The sequence below is a fragment of the Oppia nitens genome, unplaced genomic scaffold (assembly GCF_028296485.1).
Source record: "Oppia nitens isolate AA-2021 unplaced genomic scaffold, nextdenovo-longstitch-racon4-pilon3 scaffold5_pilon_pilon_pilon, whole genome shotgun sequence".
Classification (NCBI taxonomy): Eukaryota; Metazoa; Arthropoda; class Arachnida; order Sarcoptiformes; family Oppiidae; genus Oppia; species Oppia nitens.
Genome location: NW_026533243.1, coordinates 7,075,942 through 7,094,164, shown reverse-complemented (window position 1 = coordinate 7,094,164; position 18,223 = coordinate 7,075,942). Strand labels below are relative to the sequence as shown.

At 30.9% G+C, this 18,223-nt stretch overlaps 7 protein-coding genes and 1 non-coding gene across 8 annotated transcripts; 7 read left to right on the top strand and 1 right to left on the bottom strand.

Moving 5' to 3' along the window:
- The first annotated feature begins 1,034 nt into the window (after positions 1-1,034).
- LOC128961694 (zinc finger protein 521-like) lies at positions 1,035-5,907 on the top strand. The gene is made up of 5 exons (XM_054307954.1): positions 1,035-1,211; positions 2,954-3,047; positions 3,409-3,546; positions 4,058-4,428; positions 4,975-5,907. The coding sequence occupies exons 1-5, from the start codon at positions 1,035-1,037 to the stop codon at positions 5,905-5,907; spliced, it is 1,713 nt and encodes a 570-aa protein (XP_054163929.1).
- A 1,486-nt stretch (positions 5,908-7,393) lies between these two features.
- On the top strand, positions 7,394-8,198 carry LOC128961781 (N-acetylglucosaminyl-phosphatidylinositol de-N-acetylase-like). Its single transcript, XM_054308052.1, is given in 1 exon segment — positions 7,394-8,198. A coding segment is annotated over 1 exon segment (753 nt). The 5' UTR covers positions 7,394-7,445.
- A 2,053-nt stretch (positions 8,199-10,251) lies between these two features.
- LOC128961693 (innexin shaking-B-like) lies at positions 10,252-11,524 on the top strand. Its single transcript, XM_054307953.1, has 3 exons — positions 10,252-10,938; positions 10,994-11,299; positions 11,367-11,524. Exons 1-3 carry the CDS (start codon positions 10,252-10,254, stop codon positions 11,505-11,507), a joined length of 1,134 nt encoding a protein of 377 aa, XP_054163928.1. The 3' UTR covers positions 11,508-11,524.
- Positions 11,525-11,993: 469 nt separating this feature from the next.
- Positions 11,994-12,710, top strand: LOC128961784 (ubiquinol-cytochrome-c reductase complex assembly factor 2-like). Its single transcript, XM_054308056.1, has one exon. The coding sequence runs from the start codon at positions 12,193-12,195 to the stop codon at positions 12,637-12,639; it is 447 nt and encodes a 148-aa protein (XP_054164031.1). The 5' UTR covers positions 11,994-12,192; the 3' UTR covers positions 12,640-12,710.
- Positions 12,690-13,544, top strand: LOC128961780 (protein ARV1-like). Its single transcript, XM_054308051.1, has one exon. The coding sequence runs from the start codon at positions 12,761-12,763 to the stop codon at positions 13,517-13,519; it is 759 nt and encodes a 252-aa protein (XP_054164026.1). The 5' UTR covers positions 12,690-12,760; the 3' UTR covers positions 13,520-13,544.
- A 457-nt stretch (positions 13,545-14,001) lies between these two features.
- Positions 14,002-14,085, top strand: Trnal-uaa (transfer RNA leucine (anticodon UAA)). Its single transcript has one exon. It is a non-coding gene; the product is annotated as a tRNA-Leu (tRNA).
- Positions 14,086-14,334: 249 nt separating this feature from the next.
- Positions 14,335-15,873, bottom strand: LOC128961692 (PAX3- and PAX7-binding protein 1-like). The gene is made up of 2 exons (XM_054307952.1): positions 15,458-15,873; positions 14,335-15,392 (listed from the first exon to the last, which is right to left on the bottom strand). Exons 1-2 carry the CDS (start codon positions 15,702-15,704, stop codon positions 14,335-14,337), a joined length of 1,305 nt encoding a protein of 434 aa, XP_054163927.1. The 5' UTR covers positions 15,705-15,873.
- Positions 15,874-15,876: 3 nt separating this feature from the next.
- LOC128961779 (zinc finger C4H2 domain-containing protein-like) lies at positions 15,877-17,126 on the top strand. The gene is made up of 2 exons (XM_054308049.1): positions 15,877-16,018; positions 16,246-17,126. The coding sequence occupies exons 1-2, from the start codon at positions 15,939-15,941 to the stop codon at positions 16,949-16,951; spliced, it is 786 nt and encodes a 261-aa protein (XP_054164024.1). The 5' UTR covers positions 15,877-15,938; the 3' UTR covers positions 16,952-17,126.
- The last annotated feature ends 1,097 nt before the right edge of the window (positions 17,127-18,223 follow it).

Here is an 18,223-nt window from a genome sequence, read left to right as displayed (position 1 = left end):
TCAAAAAGTTTAGAATAAACTCTTTGAATGAGATTTTAAAGGGAGACTAACAATCAGTGAATAGGACTGGCGATAGTCCAATGTTAAGGGTCACTACCGGTTCACCACTTTGATGCTCTGTTAGCTGCTCCTCAGCCCATAGCTTTGGTATCTTTCACTCTCCTCCCTAAATGGATAGGCAGTGATACCCCCACCTCCTTCTCTCTCTCTCTCTCTCTCTCACACACACACACACACACACACACACACAYATATATATATATATATATATATATATACATACATTCAATGACCAGAACACTGTGTACTACACAATACTAGTGTTTGTAGCAGTAATAGCAGTAAACCATAATTCAGGCTAAACATCAAGTCGTGTACCATAGACTATGGGTTGGGCTATCTTCAAGTCCCGCTAACATCTAATAGAGTCAGTCTTTTACGTTATCATCTCAAACAAGTCCAATGCATAGTCAACATTGGATACCAGTGTCTCTCGTGTGCCTCAAAACTCAAGTAGTTTTATAAATGTAGTGTTGTTGTTGTTGTACTCCTCAATCAGCTCTCACTACTACTACTACTCGCTAACTATTAAAATCAAGCAATCGTTTTATTGCATCTTTTAGTGACAACACTTAACTCCAATGCATGTGTTTGTCATCACAAACACTCTCAAACACTATTGAAAAGTTTTAGTCAAAAAGTTTTTGCGAGAATATATATTTTTTAGACATATTTTAATTTTTTTAGTTAATATTTTTTATGTTAAAAAAAGTTTACCTCTCAACTAGTATTATCATAATTAGTTTTGCTATTTGAAAGTGTAATTTGTGTTTTAAACAGTAAATTTTAAATTGTTTGTTAAAAATGAAGTCTCAATTAACAAAAAGTATTTTTTTTTTGAATTATTATTAATAACTTTTAAAAGCTATAATTATAAATTGTTTTATTAAATAAATAAATTTAAGTTAAAAATAATAAAATTAAAAATATATATATATTATTAATATTGTATTTTATTATGATTTTGAATAGAGATGACTACACCGTGCAGTCCAAGTGAGACAACGGCATCGAGTGAGACGACCTCCTCGTCCAGTATCGATGATCTACAGATATCATATACAATTGGTGTGACAGAGGGTACGCCATACCCGTGCACTTTCTGTGATAAAGCATTTCCACGATTATCTTATTTGAAAAGACACGAACAGGTAAGCCATGGATTTTCTACTATAGCGTAATGACATCAGTATTAGTAGTAAATATTTCTCATTAATATTGTAGACAATGAATGGGTTAATGTATTGTAAGAAATTCATTGAAAAAATTTTAGTTTAACTGCTAATGAGTTGCGGATTTGAGTTGTGTGTGTATATAGTATTTGCATCTGTTTTTCATTGTCTTTCATAAGCCTATCTGTGCCGTCACTTAAGGGACAACTTTAATATCCGTAATAGAGGCATATATGCCTCACCTTTAAATGCATAGCCAAAGGTCCCTATGACCCATCTGTCCCCACCCGTAGTGACAGTGTCTCCCGAGTAATAGTTGTAAAGCCATATAAAGTAAAGTTCAAAATATACTTACTTTACTAGAGGTATCTCTATATTAGAAAAATATTAGGGTTAGTATAGTTTAGTTATGTTGAATGACTCGCACCCCAACCCCACGCCACCAATGCATTGGAAATGCCAAAGAAAAAAGATGTCTTTATTAAGATGTTGGTGATAGTGGTGGCGGGTCCACCTGTCCCGCTCCCAGGCATATCACTATAAGGCCCATAACTTTGTGAACATTAACTCTGCTATCTCTGTATGAAGTGAACCCTCTTTGCCTTTTTATGTGTTCATATCATATAATATATTGTATATTCAGTGCAATTGTGTTGAGCACCGAGTGCTTCACCCAATGCATGAAAATTGTTTGTACGCCTGTCGTCCTTGAGATGGGAACAGTGGTCATCAATACAGAGATGTATACATATATTTGTAGCATAACTACAGTATAGCCTGTGCTTCGAGATTAAGAAATCAACAAAAGAGAAGCGCCTAATGAACTTGAAAGTGAAGGGGGGAACGGCAGGAACGGGAGACACGACCACAATATGCCTATCTATTCATATCAAAGGGCAGTATGTATAATGTTCCAGCACTGGGCTGCAAAAATATTGGAGAATATAAGAGGCACATAACTGAGCCCAACAAATTCACTGATAGCTTAGGGAGAGAAAGCGAGAGAGAGAGAGTGGGGAAAACATTCGGGAAGACCACCCAAATCACCTGCAATTATACCTGAGGCAGGCTGGGGTGCCTCTACCAGTACCACCCGCTGTGTTTCCGATTAAAGGCAGTAAATATAGGGCACAGGGAGATGCATAGAAAGAGAGAGAGAGAGAGAGAAACAAAATTACTAGAATTGAGCCCAACGTCAATGTCTCAATACAAGTCAAAATGTAGTGCCTATGCTATTGGCATATACTGTACTATGCTCTACAGTTGAGAGAGAGAGAGAGAGAGAGAGAGCACTGAAAGATAGTGCCGGTGTTATGCTTGTTATGCCAGTGCTATGTCTTAATTATCTGTTGCCAAAAGTTTTGAAACTAAATTTTAGACATCAAGAGAGCAGATCTCTCTATTACTGCCTCACATCACAACACAAACAGGCATTTCTGACTATTTTCTCAAACTTGCAGACTATCTGTTAATATATGCCGTAATATTTATGCACAAAAAAGCAGAGCCTCTTTCACTGTCAGGTCTGGGTTCCAGCTCTGAGGCACCGGAATATTATCCTTACTTTAAACCTAATGGTTATTTCAGTGGTAAAGCATTTACTGAATACACAAGACTTTGTTAATAACTTTATTTACGGCTCACATAACTACCTGACTGTTCATTTCGTTATACTGTTTTGTGTGTATCTTATCGTGTTTTGTATGTCTCTATCATTTCAGATACATTCAGACCAAATGCCATTCCGTTGTGATTATTGTCAGCGACTCTTCAAACATAAGCGAAGTCGTGACCGTCACGTGAAGTTACACACAGGTAGCCATCAAATGACACCTTTCTTATCCCTACTATTTTTTTCTTATTTTTTCACATTATATGACTATAAAAATGCAATTAATTGATTCATTGCTTTTGATGACTTAATTAGCAATCCCTACCCCTTAAGCATTATTTATAGATTATGAGCACTCATGAGATCCTCTTTTCAAATAAAATATTAAAACACATTTCATATCAATTCATATATTTATTTCTTTACTCATCATTTTTTTCTCTTCATATTTACTGACTTTTAACATACCTAAGCTATATATTAGTGGTTATGGTATGGAAAAAATTGTTAAAAATTTTTCTTTCTTTTTTAAAAATCTCTCCCATTTGATATGTGAACTGATAGGCGATAAGAGGTATCGATGCTGTCATTGCGAGTCAGCCTTTTCACGCAGCGATCACTTGAAGATTCACATGAAAACTCACGATCAGATGAAACCATTTCAGTGCGCTATTTGTAACCGAGGATATAATACGGCTGCAGGTATGGACTTATAGTGGTTATTACATACCATCACTTATGGTCATAACAGGCACACACATACACAACACTCACACATGATATATAGAAAATAAAAATTCCACTTATTTTTTATAATCTTTTTGCATGAACTCAGCGCTCAGTCATTCAGTACTCATATATAACTAAAAATGTGTATACATTTGGCATACAGACTGACTATACAAACATTAATAATATGAATATTTAGTAATATGAAGATGAGTTAAACATAAGAGAGTGAGTTAGACCCTGAGCTCAAAATTATTTAGCATTTGAATTATTAATACATTAGTTAAGAGAACAAAAAAATAAAATAAAAACAAAACAAAAAAAGTTGTTAAGAATTTGTTACTTTTTTTGAATATACATTGAATAGCGATTGTGTCTGAAATATTAAACATGTATTTTTCTTATCAATCTTTTTTTTTTCTCTCTCTCTCATACCAACCTCCCTGTTCTCTCCGTTGTTTGGAACACCTAATACATACATCAGCCCTAACCAGTCATATGCAAAACCACAAAAGAAATAACAGTACTGTCGGCGGCAATAACAACAACATCAACAGCAACTCCTCAGTACATAATATCAATGGCAACAACAATAATAATGCAAATGTTAATCACAATCATAATAAAATCAATGGAAACGCCAATAGTAACAACTCCAACAACAATACCAATACCACTACTATTACGACTAACAACAACAATATCAACAACGATGACAATAGCACCACCAAAAGCAGTGATAATAACACTGATATGAATAGTGACGATAAAAATATTGAAAATAATATCAATTTAAGTACAACAAACCCATTGAAGCAGGAAAGTCGTTGCGAGACTATCGATGCCACTAATAAGGTATTTGTCAGATATTTTTAACATAATTTTTATGCCCACTTTCCTGTTAAATACATTAGTTATATCATCAAAAAATGTTGTTATATTTGTTAGAGAATATAATTTGTTTTTTTCGCTGCTTTTCTTTGATTTTAAAACTTTTTTTTTAGTGTTTTCTGTCATATAAATATTATCTCGGATAATATTTTTAGATACATATAGTCATACATACATAAACAAAATAGCTAAATATTTTGACATGAATTCATAACAAATAAGATAATTTTTAAGCACATATATATATATATATATATATATATATATATATATATATATAGTTTTTGCATATCTCGAAAAAATAGTTATGAAAAAAGTTTAATTGCTTTTTAAATAAATTCCTGAAATTGATTACTGAGATAAGTCACTCATTCATATCAACGTTCAATTAGTAATTTAAAACAGCAGTAGTTTTTAAATAGGAATTTAATATAAAATTGTTTGAGGATTTCTCTCATCCATATATTTATTGACAAAAATTTTGTTTATATCATTGAATGTAAACTAAAGGTATCACCGGATCCTGTGGTGCAAAGCGTTTCCCGACTGAGTCCTTCCAATACAAACAACAGTGAATCGCGTTCATCGCCGACACAAACATTGATAACGTGTGGCTTCTGTGGTATCAAATGTGCATCACTTGAGACCCATATGAGACAAACACATCTGAATCTGCTGTTTGCCGGTCTCTTACAAAATCCTTTATATCATAGTTTAGGCGGTTTAGGCCTTTCAAGTTGGCAATCATTGATGCCTCCACCGCCACCCATACCAGGCCTCACACCAGTTAGTGATCTAATGTTTCGACACTCAAGTCTCCGCAATGGTTCGGCATCACCGCCGTCACCAAAAAAGGGCAAAATAAGCAAATCATCGCTGATTGTGGCGCCCACAACACCCACACCTCCACAGCCGTCAACAGTTTTACTCTGTAATCAATGCTCTCCTTCGCCCGCTTTTCATGATTTTGAGTCATTTCGCATACATATTAAGTCACACCTTATGGCAGATCAACAGCAACTTCCCAGCCATCCATTGGCCCTCCAATCGGCTCAATGTCCGCATTGCGACCAAACTGTGACCGCAATTGATTTTGAATCACATATACTTAACTGCCATATGGGAACTGTTACCACAAACTATGGCTGCGAGTGTTGCACTAAGACGTTCAGCAAACCGGATGAACTCCAGAAGCACTTGATGGACATTCACGCACACCATCTCTACCAGTGCTCACTATGTCGTGATATGTTTGATAGCAAAGTCTCGATTCAAGTGCACTTCGCTGTCAAACACAGCAATGAATGCAAGATATTTAAGTGTAATTTGTGCGGACAGTTGTGGACCAATGAACATGACTTCCGACTCCACGTCAAGATTGCCCACTTCATGGTCGGTCAGACACCCATCAGCTCTGTTGCCGATTACATCAAAATCAAATGACTTCAAAAGTTATATAATTTACATTTTATAGATATTTATTATACATTTAGTAACATTCATTTACATTGTATATTATACAGTACTCATTAAGTTATATATAACATATTAATATGTATTATATATATTTGACAGTTATTTTATTGTACTGTTATTAATGAAATTGTTCATAAAATATAGTTTATGTATTTATATTTAATTAACTGTATTTCTATTATATTATTGCCTTTATATAAAAAAATAAATTTAATTTTTAATGGTATTTCAAACTTTATTCATAAATATATTCAGTATATAACTTTTATATTTCTTAAAAATTCACATCTATTTGAATAACATTTATTTTTTTTATAAAAGTTTAGAATTATTTCAGATTTTAAATGCATTTCAAAAGTTTGTCAAATAAGGTAAATGCCATTTCTATAGAAAGAATATCCGTAAGTGTATTATTGATAGCAAAATATCAATAATAAAAATTTACTGTACTTTGCTTTAGTAATTTTGATATATTTATACTGTATATTATACATATGTACAACAGTGTATAACATTACCTATATTTCAAGTTTGCTTATGCGATATACCAAAGTTTATTAAAGAAAACAAAATTTCATTTAGTTAAAAAAAACATTTGTTTTTAATATTAATACTGTATAACGTGTACAGTATATTCTTATATAAGATTATAAATATTTATTATAAAATTTGATAGTTTTTGATTAACACAAAATCAGATTAAATGTTATTGAAATAATTTGTCAGCATTTTTTCCAACCACTACTGTACTATTATGTTACTAAGCGTATCATATATTTAAAATTAAAAAATAATTAAATAATTTGAATAGACTTACATTTAAAAAATATTAAATTTAATATACAACTTCTTATTATATGAATTCATATTATTTGAATCATCTGATGTGAAAAATAAATTTATTAAATATGAGATAAAAATCATATTAAACATCAACTACTTTTATACAACTATTTAATATTTACTGCAATTTTAGTGTTATATAAAAATACAAACGGATGATAATATTTAAATTTAAATCACACACACACACACACACACACACACACACACACACACACACACACACACACACATTTAACTTATCAATATATATATATATAATTTTAATTCAAATAATTTTAGTTTGATAATTTTGTTTTTATTAAAGTTAGTTTTGAAGCATTTTACTCATTTAAAAGTTTAATCTTTTCAACAACAAAAATATATTTATAAAATACTATTAAATCAAAATATATAGAAAATCTCATGAAATTTAGTAATTATGCATTCATTTTATTATATTATATAACAGATTAAAAATAAAATACCAAATAATAAATAAATAAATAAACAACTGATTAGATTGTTATAAAAGATTGAAATATAATAAAACTTTTATTGCATTTACAATAATTCAATTGAATGAATGGATAAAATGTAATGCAATTCAATTGAATGGATATTCAGTGTTGACGTACTCTATGAACGTTTGATGTCAAGTGTTGTCAAACATTATAAACAAAATGTTTTTTGAAACACTTGTCTTGTTTTACGTCAGTTTTGCCGTTTATTTAGTGCTTAGTGGCCACCGATCGGGCCGTAGAGCGCCGGTAAAGAGTGATCAGAATATTTTGGTTGTGACCGCACATCCTGATGACGAGTCTATGTTTTTCGGGCCAACCATTATAGACAGCGTTGACCGCAAACATCGGGTGTTTGTGTTGTGTTTGTCAAACGGCAACTTTTACGGAATCGGTGGCCAACGGGTTCGGGAACTGCAAGAGTGCTGTCAAGTCTTAGGTGTCAACGATGTCCATGTGATTGACGACAGTGCACTGCCAGACAATAGCAGTGTCTGGTGGGACCAACTTGTCATCAAACGCTATGTCAAAGAGTTTGTCCAAAAGCATAACATCAATAGTATAGTGACTTTTGATGATTACGGTATCAGTGGTCACGTTAACCATCGGTCTATATATACAGCACTTCGGGATCTTAAAGAAGACATGAAAGATGTGTCGATATATTGTTTGCAATCGATATCTATCTTCAGAAAGTACTTATCACTGTTTGAACTGCCAATCAGTATTGCCATCAATGTTATGACCAAAACAGCTGATTATGACATAAATATTATATCTTTTAGTGACTATTATCTGTTGTTGTGTGCGCTTCACAAACACAAGAGTCAAATGCTATGGTTTAGACACTTGTATTATATATTTTCCAGATATATGTTTATCAATCAATTGATCCCAATTTGACTACAAAAGTGAAGATATGATAAATTATAATGATATTGATAACTAAATTATTGCCAACAAAGTGATAAAAAAGACATTTTTTAATCATTTTTAAGTTTTATTCTTATTTAAGTTATTAGATATGATATTTCTTATAATTTTAAGCTAAATAAGTAATTTATAAAAATATAAAATTATAAACTTATTTTATATATGTATTTAAATATAAAATTCATATTGAATTCAAGTCAAGTATCACTTCACTAAATCTATATTTAATTTAAAAATTAAATTATATTTTTATCAAATATATAAAAAATATTATATATAGTATACAATATTTATTGAATTATTGATCGCAACCTTTTGGATTCATAGCTTATATGTCTATATCTCTACAGTAGTTTTAGATTTGACATTAGACTCACACAACTATACAGGTTTTGCCTGTAAATTACAAGTTGTAATATACACAGCAATCGAGGATCTGTACGGACAGGTATAGTGGAGAACTGTGTATGCGATAGGTTTACAAAAATTATTAATGTATATCTTTGAAAATCTAATTGTATTTTAAAAGTTATTTATAATATTGTCATATAATTCAAAGAAAATAAATGTAAAAATCTTATATAATAATAATTCAAATAACAGTTATTGAGTTTAAAAAAAAATATTTCTACATATTATTTATAGTATTTATAAAATTATAATAAATTCATGCAATCGCTTATTTCGCTATATTAACATATATATATACATGTGAAACATAGAAATTAAATATAGAAATATAGGAATAATATAAAAATGTTGGTCACTATATTCAACATTACATCCCCTCATGATATATTCTTTCAATTGCTTCGAGTATTAGCCATAATATAAATCATTGGAGACCACGTATATTCTCAATACATATATTTATTTGAATTTACTTTCTCCTAAAGTGTATAACAGTCTAAAAAATGACATTCAGTTTATTATATAATATATTTCAATAATATAGGATGTATTGAATTTTAAGATACCTGTGTCGAGAGTTTTACTTATAAATCAGTGATTATTAAAGTTTATAAACTTTTATAGTAATTGTATATCATATAAGTTATATGATATAATAATAATGAATAGATTATATTATTGAAAAAAAACATTGATTTTGCAATTGGTATTGTATATCACTTAATATGATATGTACTGGATTTTAATATACTTTTTAATTTAATAAATTTATATGTTTAACAATACTGTATATTTATATATAATATTTGTTTAAAAATTAATTAAATCTTTACATATGATTTCTAATTTTAAACTTTAAAGCTATTGTCAATAAGCAATAAAGCGTTTATTGTTACATTTGCACTAAATTTTCAATATTGTTATTTAATTCATTGTTTATTTAGGTGTTAAAATAACTAACTTATTTTGTTTTATTTATTGTTACTATTGAAAAATATAAATAAATAACTTATTAAAGTTATACATAGTTAAAGTTATTAGTTAAACATATTTATTATAAAATTGTTAAACAATTGTAATTAAATTACCTTATTACTTTATATAATGCTTCATGTTGAATTAAATGAATTTTGGAAATTAGGTGTAGAATTATCTTGATAACTTTATCTCATTTTTTACAGTATATACAGTAAAACCTAGTGTAAAACAATATCGTAAAAACAAAACTACGGGTAAGTGTCAATTTACTATAGAGTCAGACTAAAAATGACAACATTTCACTCAAAGTTAAAAATATTATAAGCATTGGTAATGTTTGTGAATAATTAAGTCATCGAAGACTCAGATCATTAATTTTAAGACAATTAATATTAAATTAATTTAAATTAAGAATAATTGTTAACTTTATTTATAATGTAAACATGAAGAAATAAATTGGGGAAAATGGTATTTAATTTTTTAATCGATATGTAATATGATTATAAAAATATCAAATTATATTTAAAAGTTATATAAAAAAAGTTATAATTTAATAATTTTTGATATTGTATTTAGTTTGTTTAATGATCCATAAAATAAATGATTAATTAATTAAAACATTAGTTTTGTCAAAACTAATGATACAATGATTGATATATTTAGAAATTTATTACACTTTTTAAAGTTTAAGAAGACCTGTGTTGAAGACTTAGCATTTCGTTTGCATTGCAAATATACATCAATGCTATTATTATTTTGTTTTCTTATTGTTACCACTAAACAGATTGTCGGCGAACCTATAGATTGCGATTCCAATAGAGATTTTGTAAAGGGATCGGTACTCAACACTTACTGTCTAATACATCACACTTATCTGATCCGAAACGCATTTAATCGACAGCTCGGCAAAGAAGTGGCTTATCCTGGTTTGCGTGAGGGAACCGATGAAATCAAATATCCGTATTACCAATGGATTTGGTTCATCTACTTTATTGAGGCCCTATTCTTCTACACTCCGCACTGGTTCTGGAAGAACTTGGAGAGCGAAACAATGGATAGATTATTGAATTGGGAGTGTCATCACAACCAGAAAGATAGCCGCTGTTTGAACAGATGTCGTAAGACTCACATTAGTAAATGTCTGGTCAAATACCGCAAATACGACTCTTATGCCCGAAACTACCTGAGCTGTAGTCTATTAGCATTGTTTAACGCATTCCTACAGATCTTTCTAATTGATCTCTTGTTTAACGGCGAGTTCTATAGCTATGGACTCAATGTCTTTAGTTTTATATTGTCTGAACCCGAAAGTAAAAGAGATGCACTGACTCGGGTAAGCCTTATATTAGTTTATGTATTAATAGTTATGATTGTTATGTTGGGCACAGGTATTCCCAAAGATGACGAAATGCATGTTTCATAAGTATGGTTCCGGCGGAAGCATCCAAACGTTTGACTCGCTCTGTATATTGCCATTGAATATGTATAACGAAAAGATTTTCATATTCTTGTGGTTTTGGTTTGCAATTATATCAGTGGTTCTCATGATTAAAATTGCCATCAATGTCACCATTTTATTCAGTCCATACCTGCGATCCTATTATTTTAAGCGAACATTTCCCGCAACTAAATCGATGACCGAAGACTTTGACTTACGAAAAGTATCGTTTGGACAGTTGTTTATGTTGTTTCTGGTATTATAACAAACAATATATTTACAATATTTATATATTCTTGAAGAATATTCTGTTGTCTTAATAGATTAAAGAGAATAAAGGCATTGAATTCACCAATAAAGTGATTGACGAAGTGTTACCCTATATTTGTGGCAAAATTAGTTCAAAGGGTAGAAACAATTCAACACTTATTAGCAAAGTTGACAAACATGAAGAAATCGTATGAAGAGGTCATCTTCTAGCTATGGGACCAATTAGTTAGCGACCAATTAGTAGATAATAAAGCAATAAATAATAATCAAAAAATATTTTTCTAGTCTAATTGTCATTAGTTATAGGTATTGTTAATTTTTTATAAGTAAAATCATTTATATTTAGTATATATTTTTTAATTTAATAAAAATAAATAAATGTAATTAAATTAATATTGTAGATTAATTTCTCTCTATTGCCAAAAATAGCAATTATCGATAATTAATTAATTAAAATATATCTTTAATATAAATATTGAATTTTTTATGGAGAATTTAAATTTTTTTAATAAAATGTATTTAAAATTCATTATAAAAAAGTGTGTCCCCAATAGGGTGTTCCCAATAAAGTCCCAATTATTGTGTCGTTCCCAATGACCCTTAAGTTATCCAAACTTTGCTATAATAACTGTGCACTGAATGTGTTGAATGCTATTATAGAGTCTCCCTCTGTATTGACAATACTGTGTATTAAAACAATCAGTGAATCACATGTTTATCATTGAATTGAGTCTATGTTTTGATTGTTTGATTGAATGCATGACTAATACCTACTTATAGTCTTCACACACCTCTTGTGTTATTATTATTAATCGTTTAATTATATCTCAAGACTAACCACTTCTTTGAGATACGACATCCAAACAACCAGCGCTTCACATGTCTTCAGTGTCTGCACTTTATAGAAGATATCTCTTAGTTTGCAATCAATGGTCAATCGATACGACCAAAACTGGTCGCGACTTTGCCACACATTTACGACAAGAGTTGCAAAAACTGTTTCCTAAGGCAGAACTAACTGATCTGAAGACCAATGAACTGAAAGACTTAGAGGAAAACATAGCGGCTTTGGAACGACTCAACAGAAACATCTATTTTAAGCCCACATTTTACGAGTCGTCGGCGTCGGGACTGACGGCCGATGAATGCAAACGAGTTATTTCGACGGAAGGACTCAAAGAGTTGGAAATACAATTTGACCGATCATTTGTCAGTAAATTCAAAGACACATTTGGATCAATTAGATTCAAATCTTATACTAAATTGTCTGAAGAAAAACAAAGTGAAATACTGAAAAAAGAAGAAGAAGTGCAACAAAAACAGTAAAACAAGTGATTGCAATCATCACCTGAACTAATCAGTCGATTAGTTTAATATAAATAGTTTAGTCCTCCTTATTGTAAATTAATTTAATTAATTAGTTTTAGTAATAGTTTTGCAACTAATTATGTCCGAAATGTTTGTGTTGTCCTCAATCGGTCCCTACGTTTGTTGTAACTGTGGTTTCGGTGACAATCAATCGGTATTTAAGATATACGGCAACAGACAGAACAACGGTTCCGTAATAAATCCCGTTTTGAAGAAAAACACGACTCATCTGAAGCTAACTGAATGTCTTAAATGTGGTCAACCGGTCGATGAATACGTCCAGTTAGACAATTGTATCCTATTTTTAGACGCCATTCTTCAAAAACAAAGCTTTTATAGACATATTTTGCTGAACTCTGTCTTTGATAAGAAAGTGCCGCTAAAGTTAGCCGTTGTGTTTGGTCTGTGCGATGCCTACCGAAAGTGGTCGTCCATTAATGAGACGCAACACTACAAGTCATATATTGAACTCGAGTTTAGTTTTTATCTCATTTTCACCAAAAGTATAACCGAAAATCTACTTTTCTATTCAATGCTATATTTACTCTTCACATTGATGTGCGGCTCATCTAAACCGAAGAACTTATTGTCGTCATTCATCATCTGTTCGTACGGAAAGATATTTTCTTTACCGGCCATTCTCTGGACACAAGAACTAAAACCTATTATCGATCTATTATTAGAGGCATTCCTATTGATATCATTAGTCCAATGCTGTCGAGTAAAGGCCAACAATATGTCCAAAATTAAAGCCATTTTTATCGTTGCCTTAACTCTTCTTTTACACCAAACATTTCTTTACTCTTTCGAGACATACTTCTTGAAACTTCAATCTTAAGAACCGGATTTGATTTATTTGTAGTCATATACAGTATATTAGTAGTTATTTAATGATTTTGTTTGTTTTTTGTAAAAATTATGATATTTTATGAAATTTATATATACTTTCATAAATTATATTAAATAATAATAATAAATATATTTAATTTACAAAAACCTATAACTTATTTGTAATCTATAATTAATATGTAAAATGGTATAAAACTCAAGTAGCAAATTAAAGATATTGTTAACCGACACAAACATAAAAGTTTAACCAGAAATTGTAAAATAAAATCCGATAATCAAAACCAAACCAATTGACTACTATTGCGCACTCTATTATCAACTAATATAGTACTATATATACCGGTATAATGTGTAATAAAGTGTAATAAAGTGTTTACAAAATGTGTATAGAAATTGTAATTTATTTCCCAAAGTTGCTCAACAGTGGCGTAAATATTTGTATTGTAAGTAACTGTAGAGAGAGTATGATTAGTCAGAATGGCCGAGTGGTCTAAGGCGCCAGACTTAAGTTCTGGTCCTCTGATGAGGGCGTGGGTTCGAACCCCACTTCTGACAAACTTTTTTTTGTTGAACATTTTTTAGTAGTACTTTGTGTAACGTAAGTTATAATTTAAATTGTGAACAAAGTTTGTCTAATTAGTAAAATCATCAAAATATTAACAAATATTATATTTTTTATTGGTATTAATTAATGGTATAAATTAATGGAAATGTAAGGTATGTCTAAAATTACATAAACAGTAATTAATTAAATATTTACAGACATATGATTAAAAAATATCATATTTAACCACAAAATAGTGATCATATCATTTGGTCACGAGTTATCTGTGTTGACCTATTAGTTAGTTCTTCTCTTTTTTGTGACAATTGTCTTAACCGATCCCTCAGTTGATCCGCTTCAACGGTCATTGTATTCAATTGTCTTTCATTCCCTTCTGTATACGATTTTATTTCAGTTAATTTATTCCTTACTCTCTCTAAAATATCATCCATTGTTATCGAACTCTTTGTTTGGTTCAATATTTTCGATGGAATTGAATTAGATTTTTTGTGACGATTAGGTCTATCGATATCCATATCCATGACTCGAGTGTCATCAATGAATAGACCAGATATTGCCCGACTTGAGGCCTGTTCTTGAGTTAATATCTGTACGACAGGCATACGAACGCCTTTCTTGATCTGTTCCCTCTCCCATCTGTCCAATTCATCGTCCGATTCAGATCCGGATCGCGACGACGGGTTGTCATTCTCTTCCTGAGCTATCAAAAAGGCTTCTCTATTCTTAACTCTTTCCAATTCCTTTTGGTTTATTGAGAAACATATCCGTTTGTCATCTTCATCGTCGTCATCACTTTTATCATTATCATCGTCTCTAACCATTCGTGAACCAATCATTTGTTCTTCATATCTGTCTTCTTCATTTATTGGAATAATCAAGTCATCGATATCTCTGGCCATTTGTCGTTGTTTTTTCAGTTCATAGATAGTCTTAGCGTCGGGTATAACACCTCTTTCAAGAGCACCTCTGAAGTGATGAAATGGTTCGTTACTTCTGTACTCTTCTTCTTCTTCGTATTCACTCTCTGACTCAATCTGATCGCCGGCAAAGATCTTCGTCGCTTCTTTGGGCTTCTCTTCAATAGTTTCTTCTTTAATTTCTTTAGACTTAATCCAAACAACATTTAAATCATTTTTGTTTTTGTCATAAGTCTTATCGTATGAATTATTATTGTTATCTTCGTCTTCAATCTTCTCTTTTTTGATTTCTTTTTTTATATCTTTTTTCTTTGTTTTGTTTTCTGTCTGTTTAGCCAAACGACGACTATATGAAGACTTTCTTACTTTGAAGACATCGCCTAAAATAATAATAATAAATAATTATAAAATTATTTTAACAAATTAACGACAAGTTATTGAATACCTTCTTCTTCGACATCAAAACTTAATTTTGGATTTGATTTGGGTTTTGGTATGACATCCGAGTCCTTATTTAAGTCATTGTCACTGATCTTCACTGAGTTCTCATTATTATTCTTTTGTCGCAAACCATTAATATCACCATTAGTTGAGTGATTTCTGGTGTCGTCTTCAGACTCCGAGTCCATTCGTGTCCTCTGATTTGACCGGTTTTGTGACCGACGGTTAGACTTCTTAAATAACGACGACATTATCACTGATAACAACTGATTCTTAAAAATAAAAGTGATTTAAAAGAATAACAACAGCGAAGTGGTGTTTACGATGAAGCCATGGATCAGTTGTTGTTTTTTTGATGATTACAAACAATCGTAACGTTGAGAGCAATGTATTGCTTGACGTTAGACAACAACAACATATGTGTTGTCGTTATGTGAGACCAGATGTCACTCAACAGTGAATGTCATTCATTGAGTTTTTATTGAATGACAATAAAGAGTTGTCAGACAATGGATGACAACGAGACAGTTATGATGGAAAAGTTAGAGTGTCTTAAAGAGATCAGGTTTGTTACCATTGAGGACAACAATTATGTCATTTAGTTATTATTATCAGACAATTAAGTGATTGATTGATTGATTGTCATCAATCAAATCGATGGTATTTTTCACAAACATTTTAGATGATAAACCAATCCATCTATTTTTGTAGACCATTGAGTTGATTGATATATGATATCAATTGATTGGTTGTCATTGTCATCACCAGAATAACTGATGTCTATATTTGCAGGTCTCGTACCATTCAGTTKGAGAAACTCAAGTCACGATTGAAACAAGAATTGGATTCAAGAGAGACAGAAGGCAAGTGTTTTGATGAATACAAGAAGGAAATGGATTTATTGCTTCAGGAGAAGATGGCACACGTGGAAGAGCTCAGACAAATACATGCAGATATCAATGCAATGGAAAATGTGTTGAAACAGAGTCATGAAGACAGCAATCATCACGAAGAGAATGTTCAACACATTATGCAAGAGTATCAACCATTGAAAGAACTGATTGATAAGCTTAGGGCTGACATTGGATTGCCTCGACTTCCAGAACTGTGCGAAGAGAGCGACAAATTTAAGCCCGAGTTGTTTGAGAAACGCAAACACGAGTGGAGACAAATGTTGCCCGAAATTAATGATCAGGTGTTGCCTCAGTCGCTTATAGCTGCGGCCGCCACCGCACAGCACTTGCATATGGCTGCCGCTCGACCGAAGCCACAGATGTCGGCTACTATGCCATCGGTAGCCGTTTCGCATCACTCGACAATTACTTCGGCACCCACTGAAAGGCCTACTCCGGCAGCATTTCGTCAACAGCCGCCACCAATGAAGTCATGTCTTTCATGTCATCAACAGATCCACCGAAACGCTCCGATATGTCCTCTATGTAAGGCTAAAAGTCGATCTCGTAATCCAAAGAAACCAAAGCGTAAGCTCGAGGATTGAGACAATCCTTATCAAGTGATCAATCTATTGATACAATTATTAATCTCTTGATCTAATCAGAGGATAATCTTTTTTGCCAATTAAAAGTTGTGCCAAACATTTAACCGTTACTAATACAGTATATATACGGTATTTAGTAAACAATACTAATTATTAACTCATTTTTTAAAATTTTATTTTAATATTTTTAATTAACTAATTACTGAATATATATGATATAATTTTTTATATTTTGATATTTTTATTGATTTTTGTTTATTCAATATTATTCTTAAAACTGTTTATCAATTTTATTTCTAATATATCGTAATGAACTACTTAAACAAAATTATGTTTTAGACATTATATAACATTATATAATCATTTTTTCTGTGAAAATACATACTTAATATACAGTAGACATATAGACATACATATGAAATACAGTAGAGTAGTATATATGTTGTCACGTAATTGTGTTAGACATTAAGGTTTAAGCTTATTATATCAAACTTAATATAAGCCTTAAAATATCGATGTAATTCTCTTAAGTAATAAATATTTGAATAAAATTAATCATTTTTTTTCCAAATGTTTGGTTTTTATTTGATGCTATATATATATGATACTAATATGAGATATAATTAGTAAATATTTTTGCAAATACATTGGTTGATTTATTTAGAAAAAAATTAAAATTCAATTTATATATTAGCTGACATACCAAATGTTATTGATATGTAAATTGAATGATTAATCGGTAATCTAATTATTGTGTCATTCATTCAATTAATCAAATAATCCAATAGTCATAACTTATAACTCATAAGTATCCATAAGTAGCCATAAAGAGTCAATTGTGACAACAATTTATTTGACAGCACTTTATGGTTACTCTCAATGGTTTAAGGGCTTAGCGTAGTATAAAAGCAAACAAACAGATCAAACAAAATCAAACTATTTATTTGAATCATTTGAAATAAAACAATTGCTGTGAGTATACAATTCAAATAAACCCATATATCTATTTAATAGATTTTTAATGAAAACTAAACACATCACATAAAGAGAAGAATTTGATGATGAGGTGGTTAGCCATTGGTGTCATCATTGATAATGAAATTGCTATTTCATTTAAAAAGCACTCATCTCATGGCATATCCATGACTTATGAGAGCACTGATAGTGTAACCACGACTCGCGTGACCGGACATCAAGTATTTTATTTATAAGCAAAAGTCTTGTCAAGTATCAACTCTCTCTCTCTTTCTCTCTCTCTCTCTCTCTCTCTCT